Genomic DNA, 18,276 nt, shown 5'->3' with positions numbered 1-18,276 from the left:
CTTTCTCTTCTGACTCTATACCAATTTACAATCGGCTCCTCAAAAGCTTTTTTAACAAAATACAACCATTTCAGCTTTTCAAAAATCTAGAAAGCATATGAATAAATGAATAAACTTTTATCAAAATATTATCTATCCAAAATTAATAGCAAGCATTACCTGCAATGAAGATAAACTAGAAGCCTTTCCAATGAGGACAAAGATAAAGCAACAATGTTCATTGTCATCATTATTCAATATTATACTACAAATGCTAGCTATAGCAATAAGACGAGAAAAAGAAATTGAAGGAATAAACATAGGTAATAAAAAAAGAAAATATCACTTTTTGCAGATGATATCATGGTATGCTTATAGAATCTTAAAGAGTCAACTAAAAAGCCAGTTGAAACAATTAACAACTTTAGTGAAGTTTCAGGATATAAAATTAACCCACCTAAATCATTAACTATAAGTAAAAAAGGAATGCATTTCAGGCATAACAGATCGTCTCTGAGAAAAGTACTATTCAGTTGCATACTCAATATATATTTGAGAAATGAGGGTTTTATTAGAGAACTTGCTGTAAAAAAATTTTTTATATTGCTTAATTGTCTATGATATCTTTTAGCAAAATAATTTCCCTGATTATCCCTTTTAATTGGGTTTAGTTTTGCTTTTGCTTTGTTTGAAATCATGCTTGTTACCTCTGGCTTTTTTGCTTCAGCTGAAGCATAGTCAGTTCCAAGCCTTTATTTTAACTATGTGTATATCTTTCTGCTTTAAATGTGTCTCTTGTCAACAACATATTATTTAATTCTGGTTTCTAATACATTCCACTATCTGCTTCTTTTTTTAAATGGGTGAGCTCATCCCATTCACATTCACAGTTATGGTTACTGTGTTTCTCTCCCTCTCATTTTCTTCTGTTTCTTCCTCTCCTTTTTATCCTATCCCTCTTCAAAAGTCTATATTGCTTCTCCCCCACTTTCTCTTTTAATCTATCTCCTTTGTGGCATCTTTTCCCTTACCATAATCCTCTTCCCCTCCCATTTCCCTATTGGATATAATACATTTTTAAACACATCTGAGTTTATATATGTGCACACATGTACACAAACTTGCATGCACACACTCATACATATATTGTGTATACATCTTCCCACTTTGAACCAATTTGTGAGGTTACAATATTGATTGCTACCTTCATCCCCATTTCCCTCTCCATTGTAATAGTTCTTCTTTGTGTCCTTTTTTATGTGACAAAATTTTCCTGATAAACTTCTCCCTTTCCCCAGTACATTTCTTTTTCTTATCCCTTAATTTTTAAAAATCATTCCAACATAATCAACTCACAATCATACCCTATGTTTGTGTAAACTCCTTTTAACTGCCTTAATAATGATAAAGTTCTTAGTAGTTACATGTATCATCTTCCCATAGAGGAATGTTAACAATTTGATTTTATTGAATCTCTAACTGATAACTCTTTCATGCTTACCTTTTTATGCTGCTCTTGAATCTTCTGTTTGAATGTCAAATTTTTTATTCAGTTCTGGTATTTTCATCAGAAATGCTTGAAAATTCTCTATTTCATTATTTCTTTTCCCCTTGAATAATTATACTCAGTTTTCCTGGGTAGATTATTTTTCAATGTACTTCTAGTTTCTTTGCTTTCTGTATCATATTATTATATTATATATCTAATTACCTCTTCTTTAATGTGGAAGCCTCTAAATCTTGTGAGATCCTGATTATGACTCCATAATATTTGAATTGTTCTTTCCTGGATGCTTGAAGTTTTTTGTCTTTGATCTGGGTAGTCTGGAATCCCAGTACTCCTCAGAGTTTTCATTTTGGAAGATGTTTGGTGGTTTTCAATTTCTATTTTATCTTCTGGATCTAGAATATCAAATCAATTTTTCTTGATAATGTCCTGAAATACGTCATTTTAGCTCTTTCTCTAATCATGACTTTCAAATAATCTGATAATTCCTAGATTATCTCTCATCAATTTATTTTCCTGTTAAGGTGTTTTTTTAAGGAGATGTTTTACATATTCTATTTTTTTAAATTTTTGATTATTTTTTATTGTTTTTTAATGTCTCATGGAATCATTAGCTCCCATTTGCCCAATTCTTATTTTTAAGGAATTTTTTTATAAAAGCTTTTTATTTTTCAGAACATATGCATGAATAATTCTGTGACATTAATCCTTGCAAAACCTTGTGTTCCAATTTCTCCCCCTTCCCTCACCCCTTCCCCAGATGGCAAGTAGTCCAATATATGTTAAACATGGTAGAAATATATGTTAAATCCAGTATATGCATACATATTTATACAATTATTTTGCTGCATAAGAAAAATCAAATCAGACTGGAAAAATGAGAAAGAAAATAAAATGAAAGCAAACAATAACAAAAAAAGTGAAAATGCTATGTTGTGAACCATATTCAGTTCCTATAGTCCTCTCTCTGAGGGCAGATGGCTCTCTTTATCACAAGATCATTGGAACTGGTCTGAATCATCTCATTATTAAAGAGAGCCACATCCATCAGAATTGATAATTGTATAATCTTCTTGTTGCCATGTACAATGATCTCCTGGTTCTGCTCATTTCACTTAGCATCAGTCCATGTAAATAAGGCCTTTTTAAAGTGAATTTTTGTACTTCTTTTTTCCATTTGGCCAATTCTGTTTTTTAAGCAATTCTCTTCAATGAACTTTTGTGTCTGTTAATGCTCTTTTCATAATTTTCTTACACCATTGTTATTTTTTCAATTTCTCTTCTACACTCATATCCTTTAACTCTTCTAGGAATTCTTGTTGGGTTGAGTTCAATTAGCATTTTTCTTTGAGGCTTTTTGGGTATGTTTCACATTGCAGTTTTCTTTGAGTTTCTATCTTGTTCCTTCCTCTTGCTGTTGTAACTTTTTATGGTTCAGTTCTTTTTCTTGTTGTTGCTCGCTCATTTTTCTAATCTATTTCTTGACTTTGAATATTATCTTAAAGGTAGACTTTGCTTACCTAGGACTGGGGAGGCACTGTCTCAAACTTCAGGTTTTTTCATATTACTGTATTCAGAGTTAATTCTGGGATCTTCAAGTGCTTCTGAGGTGGTGTGATCCTGGGAGAGGGATGGTCACCAAAATTCTTATCTGTGCTCTGATCTTTACTTTGGAAGGATGCCTGGTCCCTAAAGCTGCAAGAGCTAGTATAACCTTTTGCTTCAGAACTGTAACCAGATCTTTGTGAGCAACCCCCTGCACTATCTCCACCCTGAAACTGCTACTCAGAACTGTATATGGGCAATAGAGTTGCCAGTCAGCACTAGTTGTGAGCAAAGGGTTCCCTATAATCTCTTGCTGAGCAGAACTCCTTACCCTCACTGGACTAAGAGTTCCTAAAGCTAATGCTACTCTGCTGTGGCTACTGTTGCCACTTCAGGTGTGTGAGATCCAGATAGGCCTCTACCCTATTGTCACAGACTTCTATTGACTTTTTAAATGTTCTTTGCTCAGAAAAATGTCTCACCCCAATCTTTTGTTGGCTTTGTTTTTTCAATATTTGATTTGAAGTGTTATTTTAAATTTGATTGGAAGGAAGGAAGAAAAATAAAAAGGAAGGAAGGATGGAAGGGAGAAAGGGGGAGGGGGAGAGAGGAAGGGAGAAGGAAGGAAGGGAGAGAGGGATGAAAAGAGTTTTTGTCCTTTGGAAGGGATTGTTTACTTCTGTTTTCCTTTATTTATTTCCTTTATTTATTCCAATTGCTTCTTCCATTTAGTTCATTTGCATAGAGTTTGAAGTACACTGCATTATAAAATTCCACTTATTTAATCCACTATTAATGGCCCAAAGAGGTTAAAGAAATACTTTTAGTGAAGTCTCCTCTCATAAGACAACCAAAATTTGGACAACTAAAGGAATTTTTTCTTTTAGCAGTTTTCTTCAAAAATTTTTCCAAATAACAAAAGTTTATTATCTGCTTTCCCCATCTCTCTCCAATTAAAAAGAAAAAGGGAAAGTTGTGTTCCTTAACACAACTACTTTAATATTTAAGCGACCTGTTTCTACATGGGTATGCAAGACGGGGAAGGAATAGGAGAGGGGGAATAAGCACTGATGCTTAATGTACTGTAGAACTGAGGAATAGCCAGGAGAACACTATCAACACTGATGTGGAAAACCCAGAACTGGTTTTGCTGGGCTCACTGACATAATTCTTCCTCATGGATGGTCTCCTAAGCTAGATCACATGAGCAATTTGAAAAATTCCTGAGTCCTCTGGGGATAACAATATAGTTGCCATGAAGGGATGACTTGACTTCCCAAAGAAGAAGTTTGCTCACCAATAGTCCAGGCTTAATTTTGGAAGTCCAGGTTTGTGAGGGATCTTTTCCTCAGAGAACCTGGGATAGTCACTTTTATAGAAGTGGAAATTATATGCTTTTGGTACTGGTTGTCAGTTGCTACAAATGAATAGCTGGACAGAATGGCTGCCATGTTGCTTTTTCTTGCTTTCTTGTGATGATGTAAACCTTACTAATGCCTCTTGAGCAGTCCCTGTCAGGTAGTAGACTAAGGTAAACAATCATAGGGGACTTAGCTCAAGAAAAGGGGTGCTAAGCCACAGAACCCATTTATACAGAAGATAATTGGAGGATATTTCATAGCAATGGAAAGTAGAAGAGTTCTTTGGGTTTATTGATGGGTTGGTTTTTTTTTTTTCTTTTCTTGGCAGCTGCACTGGCAGAATATATGTTCTCAGATCGATATCCAGAGACAGAAGGCATTTTTGGTAAGTTTGGGCTATCTTGGTTGGTTTAGGTCTGATGTTCTTGCTCATTCTTTCTAGGAAGACCACTCCATCTGGTAATCACAAACTGTACTCTAATGAGTTTGTGAGATTTCCAGCCTTTGTTATGGTGGAGACAACTTAGATATCATCTGATTCTCTCTGTGTCTCTCTATCTCCTCTTTGTCTTTTCTCTGTGTCTATCTCTGTCTCTGTCTTTCTCTGTCTCTCTGTCTCTGTCTCTGTCTCTGTCTCTCTGTGTGTCTGTCTGTGTCTCTCTTCTCTTCTCTTCTTATGCTTAGCACAGTACCTAGCTTCGATAAATGTTTATTGACTGACTCACTTTCCTCCAAATTAGGAAACATTGGCCCAGATGAAGTGGTCAACGAGAACTTAGATTCATTGACTGAGATACCACAGAAATCACAGAAATGTCAGAAAAGATGTAAGTGAATGATACAGCAATTTCCCCTGGAATTGCAGTCATCCTCTTCTCCCAAACATCTCTGACTCCTCCATCCTAATCTTTAGTCAAGAGTTAGGACCATCCTTCTGCAACACCACTTATTGAAATATTCCCCTAGTGACTTCAAATTGCTTCTTCCATTTAGTTCATTTGCATAGAGTTTGAAGTACACTGCATTATAAAATTCCACTTATTTAATCCACTATTAATGGCCCGAAGAGGTTAAAGAAATACTTTTAGTGAAGTCTCCTCTCATAAGACAACCAAAATGTGGACAACTAGAGGAATTTTTTTCTTTTAGCAGTTTTCTTCAAAAATTTTTCCAAATAACAAAAGTTTGTTATCTGCTTTCCCCATCTCTCTCTAATTAAAAAAAAGGGGAAAAAATGCTGTTTAAAAAAAGCCTAACCTAACCAAAACTAATGCTCACATTATCCATATCCAAAAAATACATATCAATCTACTGTACAGCTCTAACCTTCTCTGTCAGTAGAGATCATGTGTTTCTATTATACATTTTCTTATTGCCCTTTTCATGGGAGCTTTGAATTTCTGTCATTTCTTTTCCACTCAAGATTACCAGTTCATGATTATCCATTTGGGTAATTACCTCTTCCTATTCCACAGCACTTAACCTGAAATAGAAAAATTTGTTTTTACAACCATTTGCTTTCACCTTGAAGTTTGATACAAAGTCATTCCACCATCTTCTGCTTTCCTCCCTTCCCTTGAAAACTCACCTTTGCCTCAAATTTTGCTATTCCTATAGAAATCAATCAATTAAGTGCCTACCATGTGTCAGACACTGTGCAAAAAGAAGCAAAAGACAGTTTATACTTTTGAGGCATTTAAAATCTAATAGGAAGCTGACCATCTAATGAAAAACTTTCTAGCTTATTCGAAGTACCTTGCCTTGCTTATAACAAGCACTTAATAAAGTTTTATTAAATGAGTTAATTCTTTCTATTCTACATTTTCTTCATCATCCATTAAATTTTGATAGCTATAGTACCTTAGAGCAATGTTTGCTAATCCGGTTTTGCATATAGTGCTCAGCTATAGGGTTTAGATTTTTTCTGGGATATCTTGCTTTCTTCCTTAAATTATAACCTCCCCAAGCATGGAGGCCATTTCTGCCCCCAATCAAATATATTTGATTGATATAATCTTATCCTAAGTCTTGGATAATTAAAGAAATCTAAAATGAATGCTTAATCCTTGATAATATGGGGTAATATGAAATTTACTTGCCCAACTTTGATTCTTAAGATATTTTCTTTAGTATTTGGTGCCTGATTGTGGAGATCTTTCACCTTTAGTTATATGATCTTCTGGCCCCATATCTTTATACTAAAACTTATCTCCCACAATAGGACAGATCCCCATTTGAGAGGACAAGTTAGCATTAGGACCTTCTTGAGTTTTCTGCTGGTTAAGCAAGTTGGAGGGGATATGGGTCATTATCAAGTTCTGGACATAGTAATATACTTTCTTGGCTTGGAGATATCAGCCTTTGTTGTCCATGGGAAACCATAGGAGGGGTGTCCATTGGAGTTATCTTTCCATATGTAGATGCCTTCTCAAAATGAGCCACATTAAAAATTTAGGGCCTAAAACAAATTCACAGGACTCAAATCATTCTGGAGCCATTTCAGTAGTTTAGGTAATAAGAAGAAAAAAGGTGAGGCAAGATGGATGCAAATAGAGATGTTGAAAATGATCCTTACGAATCATAAGAAAATAGATCCTTCCTACTACAAGAAGACTTTTATAGTCTTATGATTTCTTTCAAACAAATGGACCTAACTCCATACCACTCAAAGCTTACAGTGAATACTCATTCCAAGGTGGTTTTCTCTCTACAGTGTTTCTGGATAATCCTGAGCCTCAGGCAGACAGTTGGGAGACCAAACGCAGAAAGCCAGGTGAGCATAGTGTCCTTAACTCAGATTTTGAGTTAGGTTGGTCATTTCAAATTCAACCTACTTGTTTGTTTTAAGTTTATAGCACAGATCTATTTATCATGCTGTTATCTAATTATATGGTCATTCAATTATTTATTACTCTGAACAGGGTGACAAGGGATTTTATAATATGATTTGAGGCACAAATCGCAGTTCAAAGCTGTGAGTTTGGGATTTCTGGATGAGAGGACAGGAAAAATGGGTTCTTTCCTTCTGGCCATGTATGATTAGTAGTTTTTTGAAAGTACCTTTATTCCTGCTGATCTCTGCTATTTGTTAGGTATCTGGAGATTTGGGATCCATCCTCCTTTTCATCCTCTCTCTATCTTCCTCATTAATTAATGGTCAGACACAATTCTGACATTCCCTTTTGTTGAATATTTATGATCAAGAAATTTGCAATTACCTAATTCAGCTTCCTAGTTTTTCAAATGAAAATCCTAGCTGTGCAACCTTAAATAAAACAACTGCCCTGAACCTGCTTCTTCATTTTTAAAATGGAGAAGATAATACTAGCCTTCTTCACAACATCATTTGGAAGAATCAAGAATAGGATTGGGATAGGCACTGGACTTGTAGTTTCATTTGGTATTAAGATCTTAAAGAGTTACCAAAAAGACAAATAAGAAATTAATCATCTTACACAAAAGCATGCAGAGTCAAGCCGGAGGACTTGAATCTGAGTCTTTCTTACTAAAATAAGCTCACAATCCATAATCCCTCTAAAGAGAATGAAATGGGGTAAAATATATTAAATAATATAGTCAACCATAAATCACTCTGCAACTATAAGGGGGAAAGATGCAGTATCAGAATAAATGAATAGAATAAGGGGGGTATAAGAGAGGAGGAAGTAGAACCTATTGATATCAGACCCATTGTCCTTATCTGAATTGATATGGTTCCAATCCATTCTGGGTAATTATTTGGAATTAAGAGAATTTAAGCTATCAGATTGGCCCTGGCAGGTAAGGATGGGGCGGGAAGATTGGACAACCTTGGATCCTAAGATATAAAATATAATCCATTTTCCTAGGCCAACATTTGCTAGAGTAAATGCGACCCCCCCCCCCCCCAGAATACCTTTGGTCTATTAATTAGCAACATTGATTGAGACCTCCCCATAAACATCTTTGTGATACATGAGGAAGTACTGCCTGCACAGCTGTGAAGGAACAAAAGACTAAGATAGAATTAAGATTCTCTCTATGTCCTCATGAACCTTTTTGGCTATAAAGTTCCAATTCTAGAGCTGGCCCATTATACTATAAACATTTCCTTCAGCTACTTTGGAAGAATTTAGATTTCCCTGTGTATAAAATGAAGACAGTAAGCTCCTTAAAAAAGCTCTAAAACAAAATGGGTAAGCAAGGAAAAAGAAATGGTAGTCTCCCTCTGCCCTCTGTTGTCTTCTCACAATGGGGTTGCTGTGGAGGAGGGACCTTATGTGACTTATTGAAGACTGTTGTTTCTGGGTTTGAGAGAATATGTAGGTAAATGACACTTTCCTGGGATTTTATTTATTGAGGATGGAAATAATAATTATAAAAATAATACTTACATTTATATAGTATTTTATCTTCCACATAATTGTTCAGTATAGTCTTTCTTTTATTCAAAGTAGCTATAGATGAATGCAATCTTTGGATACCAAAGATGGTCCTTCCCATAGCGATCATTAGTATGATGCAGGAGGAGATAGATCCCATCCTCTAGGGGTTACCATTCTAATGGGTGAGTTAGGATATATAGCTGAAAAGTGGATAGAACACAGATAAAGAAACATTTGACCAAATACAAGTTACCATAATGTAAACTGTGTCTTTAAATGATCATTATGCTCTCTGAATAGGAATTCCCCTGAGGAGCTCTTGGGGATGTGGTGAATGACAAGTGACAGCCATCCCCAATTCCTACTCAACCTTCTTCTGCAAACCCACTTTAGGGGCCAGGGAGGTACAAATTAATGAGTCAAAAGAAATTTGTCAGGGATTAAATAGGAAGGCACATGAGCTTGATAATTAGATATTAGAACCTGATAATTAGAGATAGAGAAAATTCCTCCTCTAGCCATAACCATCTTCTGATCACCCCAGTTTGCTCGGAAAGTTCAGATGTATGTGAGAAACAATAATGAACTATAAGAGACAAACTGTTGTCTTGTTTTCTGGATACCTACATTATGATAAGCAACCTTAGGTTGGCTTGGAGCAGTCTAACCTTCATGAAATATGGCTTTTTTCTTTCTTCTTAGAATCATCCTCAGCTATTCCATTGGTGACCAACAATTTAGTGACAGTGTCTTCTAACAACAACTTGGTCCCGAAGAGCTCTCTGTCTCCTGTTGCAGACCAGGTTGCCAAGCCCAGCCTGCTCTCTTTGGAAGAAACCTTTCTTGTGCCCAGTATGTGAGGGGAATTGGGGAAAGGGTTGTTGGCTATAGGTGGGGCTGTGTTTTCTGAGTAGTAGCTTGTTTTGGAACTGAGGAATTAGAAATAGGAGATGAAAGGAATTTCTTGAAAAGCAGCCTAAAAAAGAGTGCTAGATTTGAAGTCATACTGCCCATGTGACTTTGGGCATTTTATTTAATCTCTTTGAACCTCAGTTCCTCATCTATACAATGAGACTAGATTTGGTTAGACTAGGTTTAACTAGATAGATTCCAAGTTCCCTTTCAGTTCTTAATCTATGTTTTAATTTCAAAAATTTATTTGTTCTCTCCCATACACAGCTCCAATACTGATCAATATAAATTATACAAAGTTCTAGCTATAGCTATATACTTCCTTCTAATCTATATATGTCTAGATTCGTCAGGAAACTTGATTGGTGGAGAAGACTTTATTATAGTATTATAGGTCTTAAAGTCAGAAGGGATCTTAAGGACCTTAAAGGAACCTTAAAGATCACCTGGTCCATAATCCTTCTTTTTGTAGCTAAGGAGAACTGAGGTTCAGAAAGAGAAAATAATCTTGCTCAATGTCATATAAATAGTGAAGAGCAGGGAATGGAAAGTCAAACCTAAATTCTCTAACTCCAAATGCAGTTTTCTTTCTCCTTTGTAGGATCTAATCTAATCCCCAAATCCCTCCCATGCCTTCAACCTAAACCTTACTCTGATTAATTTCTTCCACCTAGAGGAAAATTGTAGGAGTACAGACACTGAAAGCAGCCTGAAGTTTATAACCCTAGGAAAGTCAACACTTTCTAGGAATTGTAGTCCTTTGAAAATCCTTTGGAAATCTTCTCAGAACTAGGGAATTTATCTTCATAGCTATTAAATCCTGAGGATTCTGTTTACCTTGTCTTCCTTAGTGTCCTCAGCCAGTCCTGTTCTCACTTGCCTGAATTTCAACGGGGGACCCATCCAACTCATCCCCACCTTCTCTACTTTTCCTCAAGGTGTCTTACACTTCACAGTGGAAAACAAGGTCTCCAACATTATATTATATCCAAGTAAGTCTGTTACATAGGTCAATCTCGGCTTCACCCACACTAGTATTAGACAACTCAGCCTGGATGAAAAATAAGATCTCTCTCCCTGATCCTATTCTCACCTCTCGGATATTTGCCTATGTGGTGAAGCCTTTTTGGCTTTCTAGGGCTTCTCATCTTCCCCTCTAATAAGTGTTGTCACCCCACCAAAAAGAAATCCTCGAAAAAAACAAAAATGAGGAAATGAGGCAATAGAGAAGGTATAATTGAACAGGAATAGACTTAGATTGACATTAGAGAGAGAGACCTGAATTTCCTCCCTGTGATAATTTACTTTACTTTCCTGAGCCCTTGTTTTCTCTTGCTTTGCCAACTTTACTTGGATGTAATGAATGGAGCCTCTGAATAATCTGAAAACTTTGATAGGGGAGAGGGAATGATTTTGAAATAAAGTATTTTGAAAATAAAGAAAATTTTATTTCCTTGAAATAAAGGATTACTGTAAGGAAAAAATTTTAAAACCTTCTACTTTCTAAAATTCCCTAAAGCCTTGTAGGATATGGGAATGACCAATGGTTGGGTGGGAGAGCCACTGGAGAGCCATTTTTAGTCTCATTGTTCACTTAATCTGCTTTTGGTTCACAAGCTGCATCAGGAGGTGATGGTACCATTCAGAGCCTCCCAGTATCACCTGACAGGTATGGCTCTACCAGTCCATTTGCTCCATCAGCAGCAGATATGCCCAACATGCCTGAGGCCTCAGCTCTAACTTCACAAGACAGAAAAACAGGTATGTATTTGAGGAACACAACATGCCAACTAAAGGACAGATTTGGCCCCTTGAATAGTGGGATTTGGAAGAAATGGAAAAGTAGCACTCTACATATCTTAACCATGTCTTTCTCAAATTTATCTGATTCTAATGAACTAATAGAACTGTTTCCTTTTTGTCTTTGTATTGGCATAGCACAGTATGGGTGCTTAATGAATAGTATTAAAATAAGTATTTAATAAAATGCTTACAAATTAATTGATTAACTAAACTCTGGTCCTATTTCACCAAATCCCTGCCACCTAGATTTTCCATACACATTTCAACTTTAAAATATCCAAAAACAGAATTAACTGCATTCTCCTTTATCAAGTCTCCTGCTGATTATATCCCCTTTTTCCAGTCACCCAGCTTCATAACCTGGAAATGATTAATGACCCGATTTATTCTCCAGCATCCTAGTTCCATATCCAATTCGTTACCTTTATATATCTGTCTCTCTACCTCCCTCTGTCTCTGTTTCTGTATGTGTGTGTCTCTCTCTCTTTGTCTCAGTGTGTGTGTGTGTAACTTGCTCTGTGTCTCTGAATATCTCTGTCTCTGTGTATCTGCCTATCTCTGAATTTGTTTGTGTGTGTGTGTGTATGTGTGTGTGTGTGTGTGTGTATTTGTGCGTGCAAGGGTGAGACTCTGGCTCTGTCTTTATCTCTGCCTCGGATTCTGTTTCTCTGTCCCTCCTTCTCTCTCTCCCTCCTTTCCTCCTTTCCTCCCTCTTTCTGTCCTTCCCTTCTTCCTTCTGTCCCTCATCTTTCTCCTTTTCTCTATCTATGTCTCTTTTTCTTTCTCTCTCTCTCTCTCTGTCTCTTTCTTTCTCTCTGTGTCTCTGTCTCTGTCTCTCTCTGTCTCTTTCTCTCTCTCTCTCTCTCTCTCTCTCTCTCACACACACACACACACATACACACACACACACACACACACACACACACACACTAAATATTAGACTCAAGCCCCTGACCTCAAGTAATTAATAAATGAGAGAGCATCTGAAAAATCCCTGCATTTGGACTCTGAAAACCTAGGTTTGTGTCCTTTCAATGTCCTTACTTCTTATCTCACCTTGGGTGAGTCATTTAATGGAACCTTCAGTAGCCAGTTCCAGCTGACCAACTGTTAAATTTTCAGTGTGATCTTTTACATCTCAGAAATTAACAAAGATTCTGGAATTGGTTTATTGTTTTGTGATTGTTTAGAGCAGAGCTGTCAGCCTTGAGACCTACTGCCCTGGAATGTGGTTGAATCAGGCTAAAATGTAATTAGAAAATGAGTAACAAAATACAAATATGATATAGCATAGATAATATTAATTTGTGTTTTTCTAAGTCAGCATGTAGCCTGTAAGGACCCATTTTTATCTATTTGAGATAAAACACCACTGGTCTAAAGTTTTAAAAGTGATAGTCAAAATATTAACAATGGAGACTAAACTTAAAAATGTATATTGTATACTTTTTTTTCTGTGGTTAAGTGGTTAAATGTGGTTTACCCGTGGTTACGGGTAACTGTGGTTAAACATTTACCAGCACACCCTTGTACTTAACTTCTCTGGGCCTTTTTCTTCATGTGCAAAATGAAAGGTTTATACCAGATGATCTCTGAAGTTCCTTCCTATGTAGATCATAAATCATCCTATTACCTTTCCTGCTGAGTCCCAGGATGTAGTTGGGGAATCAAGGCCCTATACCTGAAATACTTAAGGAATACAAAATTCTATGAAGTCAAGTGCTAAATTGTATGACAGAAATTGTAAGACCTAAAAAAAGGGAAAGACAGGTTGGAAGTATGAGAGAAGGCTTTATGGAAGGGACATAATCAGAGTCGTATAGGATGGGTAGGATATCAGTAAGTAGAAAGAAGGGTCAAGAACTTGCTTGCTATGTTAGTTGAGAGGTAGAGATATCAGTATGGGGAAAATCTTTCAGGTGCCTGGGTTACTAACTCCCCTTTGGGTTTTTGCAGAGTCTGTGGAACGGTTCTCTCATGCTCTGCACAAAACTTATGAGGATGTTCCAGAAGGTCTCAACAGACATTACATTGATGTAGGCCTCACAAGAACTCAAGTGGAGAAAAATAGTAAGTTTCAGGAGAAGGAACTGGCAATCCAGGACTGGACAGAGAGACAGAAGGCCCGTGTGGGATGGAGAGAGGTGTTTGCCAGCCCCAGGGGACAGAAGAGGGAAACACAGGTGATCGCAGTACTGGGCAAGGCTGGTCTGGGCAAAAGTGCCTGGACCCGGGAAGTCTGTAGGAACTGGGCCCGGGGCCAGCTACCCCAGTATGAATTTGTTTTTCACTACAAATGCTGTAGCCTGAACTTGCCAGGGAATGACTACTGCTTGAAGGATCTATTTTTCAGACTCTGTAATCACTCACTGGAAGAGAGTGAGGAAATCTTCAAATACATTTTGAAGCACCCAAATCGCACTTTGATCATTCTGGATTCCTTTGAGGAGCTAGAAGGGCAAGATGGCTTTCTGAATTATCCAGCCAGTCCCTGTCCTAGGGAGTCCCGGCCCATCAAAGGGCTGCTGGCTGGTCTCTTTCAAAGGAAGCTCCTGAGGGGTTGCACCCTGCTGATCACAGCTAGGCGGAAGGGAAAGTTTATTCAGTACCTGGCCAAGGTAGACAGGCTTCTGGAGGTGCAGGGCTTCTCCGATGAGCAGGTGGAGTCTTACTTTGAAAAATACTTCCAGGGTTCCCCATCAGACAGAGATGAGGCCTTGAGGCTTGTCCGGGCCCAGCCATACCTGCTCAGTCACTGCTACAGCCCTGCTGTGTGTCATTCCCTCTGCCAGCTTTGTGAGAAGATCATGGCCCAGGAGGGTCCAGCCCAACTTCCCTCCACACTCACCGGTCTCTTCGTTAGCCTCCTTTGCTCAGTCCTGAGAGCCAGGGAAAAGGGGTCATCTGAAACTTGGTCCAGAGACTGCCTGGCAGGCTTGGCAGAGCTGGCCTGGGAACTAGGCCAGAAACATTGCAACGTCCTGAGAGAAGACCAGTTCCCCTCAACAGAAGTGAAGGAATTTGCCATTAGGGGGGACTTTGTGTGGCCACTCCCAATAGCCAGAGAACCGGAGATGGCCTTCTCCACCTTTGTCCTGCAGAACTTCCTGGGAGCTCTGAGGCTGGCTCTCAGTGAGGAAGTAAGGGCCAAGGAGCTCCCCAGGTATCTAGCCCTGACTCCTAGGAAGAAAAAGCCCTATGACAATTGGCTGGAGCGGGTACCTCACTTCCTGGCCGGGCTCCTCTTCCAACCCCTGTCCTCCTGCCTTGGACCTCTTGGTGGAAATGAGCAGGTTGGGCTTGTGTGCAAAAGGCAGAAGGTACTCTTGAGCTACCTGACCCAGCTACAGCCGGGGACACTGGGGCCTGGGAGACTCCTTGAACTGCTGCACTGTGCCCATGAGGCAACCAATAGCCATCTGTGGCAACACGTAACAGCTGGGCTGCCCTCCTGCCTCTCTTTCTGCAGAGTCCGCCTGGCCCCCCCAGATGTGCATGTTTTGGGTGAGGCCTTGAAAGCAGCCAGCAAAGACTTCTCTCTGGATCTCAGGAACACCTCCATTGACCTGCAAGGGTTAAGGACCCTTGTCCAACTTGGTTGTGTTACCTGCTTCAGGTGAGGCCCTGGGCAGGGGAAGGGCTGAAATGGGAGGGAAATAAAGAAGCAATAAAAAGTCAGGTGTCCACTACCCTCCTTTCCATACCTATATCACTTCATCCCCTACATTCTTAGAAAATATTTGGGGATAGAATGGAAATGACAGAATAGTGAGTCTCCTATCTCATAAAAATAAACACATATTGAATTTAAGCTAGGTAAGGCCTTAAAGGTCACCTAGTTTCCCATTTTGTAGATTAGGAAATTGAAGCCCAGAGGAGTTAGTTTGTGGAAGAATTTTAGATTTTCTATTTCCTAGCAAAGGAAATATTTCTTTCTATTTTATATTTCTTCTATATCGTACTTTCTCCCACAAATCAAAGCAGCTATAAAATAATGTCACCTTTCCTGTGTGAGAATGGCCTTTGGATCCATTCCCAATCTTTCACCTAATCTTCCTTATGACCTAAGACATTTTTAAGTGGCTGGCTGGAATGGGAGATGTAGCCTGTAAACATTGAACAGTGCAAAATTTACTTACTGTCATGGAGAGTGAACCTTGGAACTCAATAGCCCCATTCTCAAATCTATTAAGTTAACCAGTCATAACTTGGTTGACAAGATTTTTTAAAATTACATAACATTTCAACCCAACCTCAAATCCTCATATATCCAAGCAATGTCATATGTATGCCATGAGAAGTGCAGACTGCAAATTCTGGCATCTTCCTTTTCAACTAATATTTTTTCCCTGGGCATAATCAGACAGGTTAGATGTTTTTGTACTTAATCAGACTATCCTCTATAACAAAAAAACATTAATTCTTGCATACCACAATTTTTTTCATAGGTTCCCTGAGAACCTATCTTTTCTATGAAGCTCCCTTGGTTCATCTATACACTCCAGTAATTCATTCCATGAGTTTTTATTGAGCACTGATGACTCAGTGCTATGAAAGGTATCAAGTACTTTCAAAGTCTAATAATTTTAGGGAGATAGGATATACATAAAACCATGAAATAATAATACCACTCTAATAGATGATAAATACCCAAATAATTGCTATAGAGGAAGGAAAGATTAATGAGGACTGAAGTTATTAAAGGCTTCCTAGAAGAGTTGAATTCTAAGGAACGGTTGAGATCTAGATAGACTGACAGCTCCTTGCAGAAAATTGTTCTACTGTTGGGTTGGGGCCTGGCTACCATGGGAACCTAGGGTCCACTCTAGGGTTTTGTTCCCTATGGGAAGTTCCTAGATCCCTGGATCTGAGGACTTCCATCCACAGGGCATCTCTGAGTGACACAGTGTGGCTGTGGGAATCCCTTCGGCAAAGTGGAGAATATGAACTACTCCAAAGTTCCACTGAGAAGTTCACCATAGATCCTTTCAAAGTCAAATCCATGAAGGATGTAGAGGACCTTTGTAGCCTGGTGCAGATCCAAGAGTAAGTACCCTACTTACTAGCATAAAGCTGGCTTTGACAGCTCTTGGTGGGAAGGAGAAAAGGACCTTGAAGAAGGGGTAGACTAGGGGCAGGCTGGAGAGTTCCTTTGTTGGAGGGGGGCAGTTTTGCCACTGGAAAAAGAGCCCACTAAAGAGACAAAGAGGAAGATGAGATTTTGCCCAATCACTGACTTCCAAAGAATAGAGAGGGGAAGATGAGATCTCCCACATCCAAGTTAAGAACCAACAGGGTAGAAAAGTAGGAACCCTAGTGGAGCCTAGAGGAACTTAGTCCTTAAGTAGTAAGTCTTTTGGGGAAGGGAAACCCAGTAGTCAAGCTCTCCCATTCTCATTCTCTCTCTAGTTTGACAAATATCTAGTACCTCCTTTTGAAATAACAGATACATGCCAGTCAAATTACTTTTCCACCAAAATTTAGAAAATTACCTCTCTGGGGAAGTGTGAAAATCTTGTAGTTATCTTCCTTTAAAATAGCAATAATAACAACAATGATAATAATAAAACTTCTGATCTTATCCATTAAATGAGAAATATAGCCTTATTTTGGTTTGCTTAATGGAGAGATATTCCTGGGTAAAGTCAAATCTTGGCAAAATAATAATAATAAATGAAAGTTTATCTGAATGTTTTCTTCACTTCTTGTCCGTTTCATGGGATTCTCTCACCTAGTCAACAAATTTCCCTCCACTGTAGCATTTTACCTTGGCAAGACCCAGGATCCAAACCATTCTCTTATTTTCTCTTTCTTTCCCCCTCAAAGTAACCCTTTCTTATATCTTATTCCTTCTCATCCAAAAATATATGAGAAGCTAAGCCCTACAAGCGAATGACTTAATATAATACCCTCACTAAAGGAGATGTATTTTGTTAGGAATTTAGCACTTTTTTGCCTCGATAGAATAAATCTCAGTGAAGTATTAGCTATAAATGTAGATAGCCACCAGTGGCAGAAATAAGGAGAGGACTATTTACTTTCTATTATCCTATTAGATAGGCTTCTAAGATCAACTCTGGGGTTGTAGCATTACTTGTGCCATATTCTTGTGGGCTCAGAAAATACCCTTATGGAGGCCTGAAATTGTAACATCACTGATGTTATATCCTTTATAGCTTAGGAAATGCTGCTATAGAGGCCGTTAACCCCCTTCCTGTCATCAGAGACCTGAAGAAACTTGAGTTTGCGTGAGTAGTATCTGATTATCTTTGAGTCAGTGACCCCCTATGTATATTCCCATGCAACCCAGCAGGACCTGAATTCTGAATTGTTCCTCTTAGTGAGTATATCCACAACATCATCTCCCAACAACTAGCATTCATATGTAACAAAGCTGGCTCAGGTTAATCAATCTTCCACTTTGAGTTTTTTGTGGTTATGATCTTAGCTATCAGAACACATACTCTACCTAGTAGTATCAACTGACATAAATTATGCCTCCCTACAAACTCCTAGTAAATAGGATGCAATGGTCTAGAGTTTATTGCCTAAGAAAAAAAGACCATATCAAATTCCCTCTAAGCTTCTCTAAGGGAAGTGCCTCTGCAAAACTGAGATGGGTTCCTATTGTATGATTGACAACATCTATGTTAAGGTAATCTCCTCCTCCATCTGGAAGACAAATAGCTTCTGTTTGGGGGGGAGGGATCTGGTGTGAAGACCATGTATAGTTACATATTACAGAAAAGAGGAAATTCATGAGAAAAACCACTGAAGTTATTATTTTAAGCATTAAAAAATCCCT

At 38.2% G+C, this 18,276-nt stretch overlaps 1 protein-coding gene across 2 annotated transcripts in view; it reads left to right on the top strand.

The window, feature by feature from the left end:
* CIITA (class II major histocompatibility complex transactivator) overlaps nt 1-18,276 on the top strand; it is a 78,539-nt gene that overhangs the window by 48,398 nt on the left and 11,865 nt on the right. For both annotated transcript variants that reach the window (XM_023497583.2, XM_023497584.2), the window contains exons 4-12: nt 4,721-4,777; nt 5,133-5,219; nt 7,106-7,165; nt 9,459-9,608; nt 10,520-10,660; nt 11,286-11,429; nt 13,428-15,087; nt 16,359-16,517; nt 17,648-17,719. In XM_023497583.2, the coding sequence (XP_023353351.2) occupies nt 4,721-4,777; nt 5,133-5,219; nt 7,106-7,165; nt 9,459-9,608; nt 10,520-10,660; nt 11,286-11,429; nt 13,428-15,087; nt 16,359-16,517; nt 17,648-17,719 (2,530 nt within the window). The remainder of the gene's footprint in view (nt 1-4,720; nt 4,778-5,132; nt 5,220-7,105; nt 7,166-9,458; nt 9,609-10,519; nt 10,661-11,285; nt 11,430-13,427; nt 15,088-16,358; nt 16,518-17,647; nt 17,720-18,276) is intronic.

The sequence above is a fragment of the Sarcophilus harrisii genome, chromosome 1, assembly GCF_902635505.1.
Source record: "Sarcophilus harrisii chromosome 1, mSarHar1.11, whole genome shotgun sequence".
Taxonomy (NCBI): domain Eukaryota; kingdom Metazoa; phylum Chordata; class Mammalia; order Dasyuromorphia; family Dasyuridae; genus Sarcophilus; species Sarcophilus harrisii.
The sequence above is the reverse complement of the archived record's forward strand: the minus strand, read 5'-3'. Positions and strand labels throughout refer to the sequence as shown.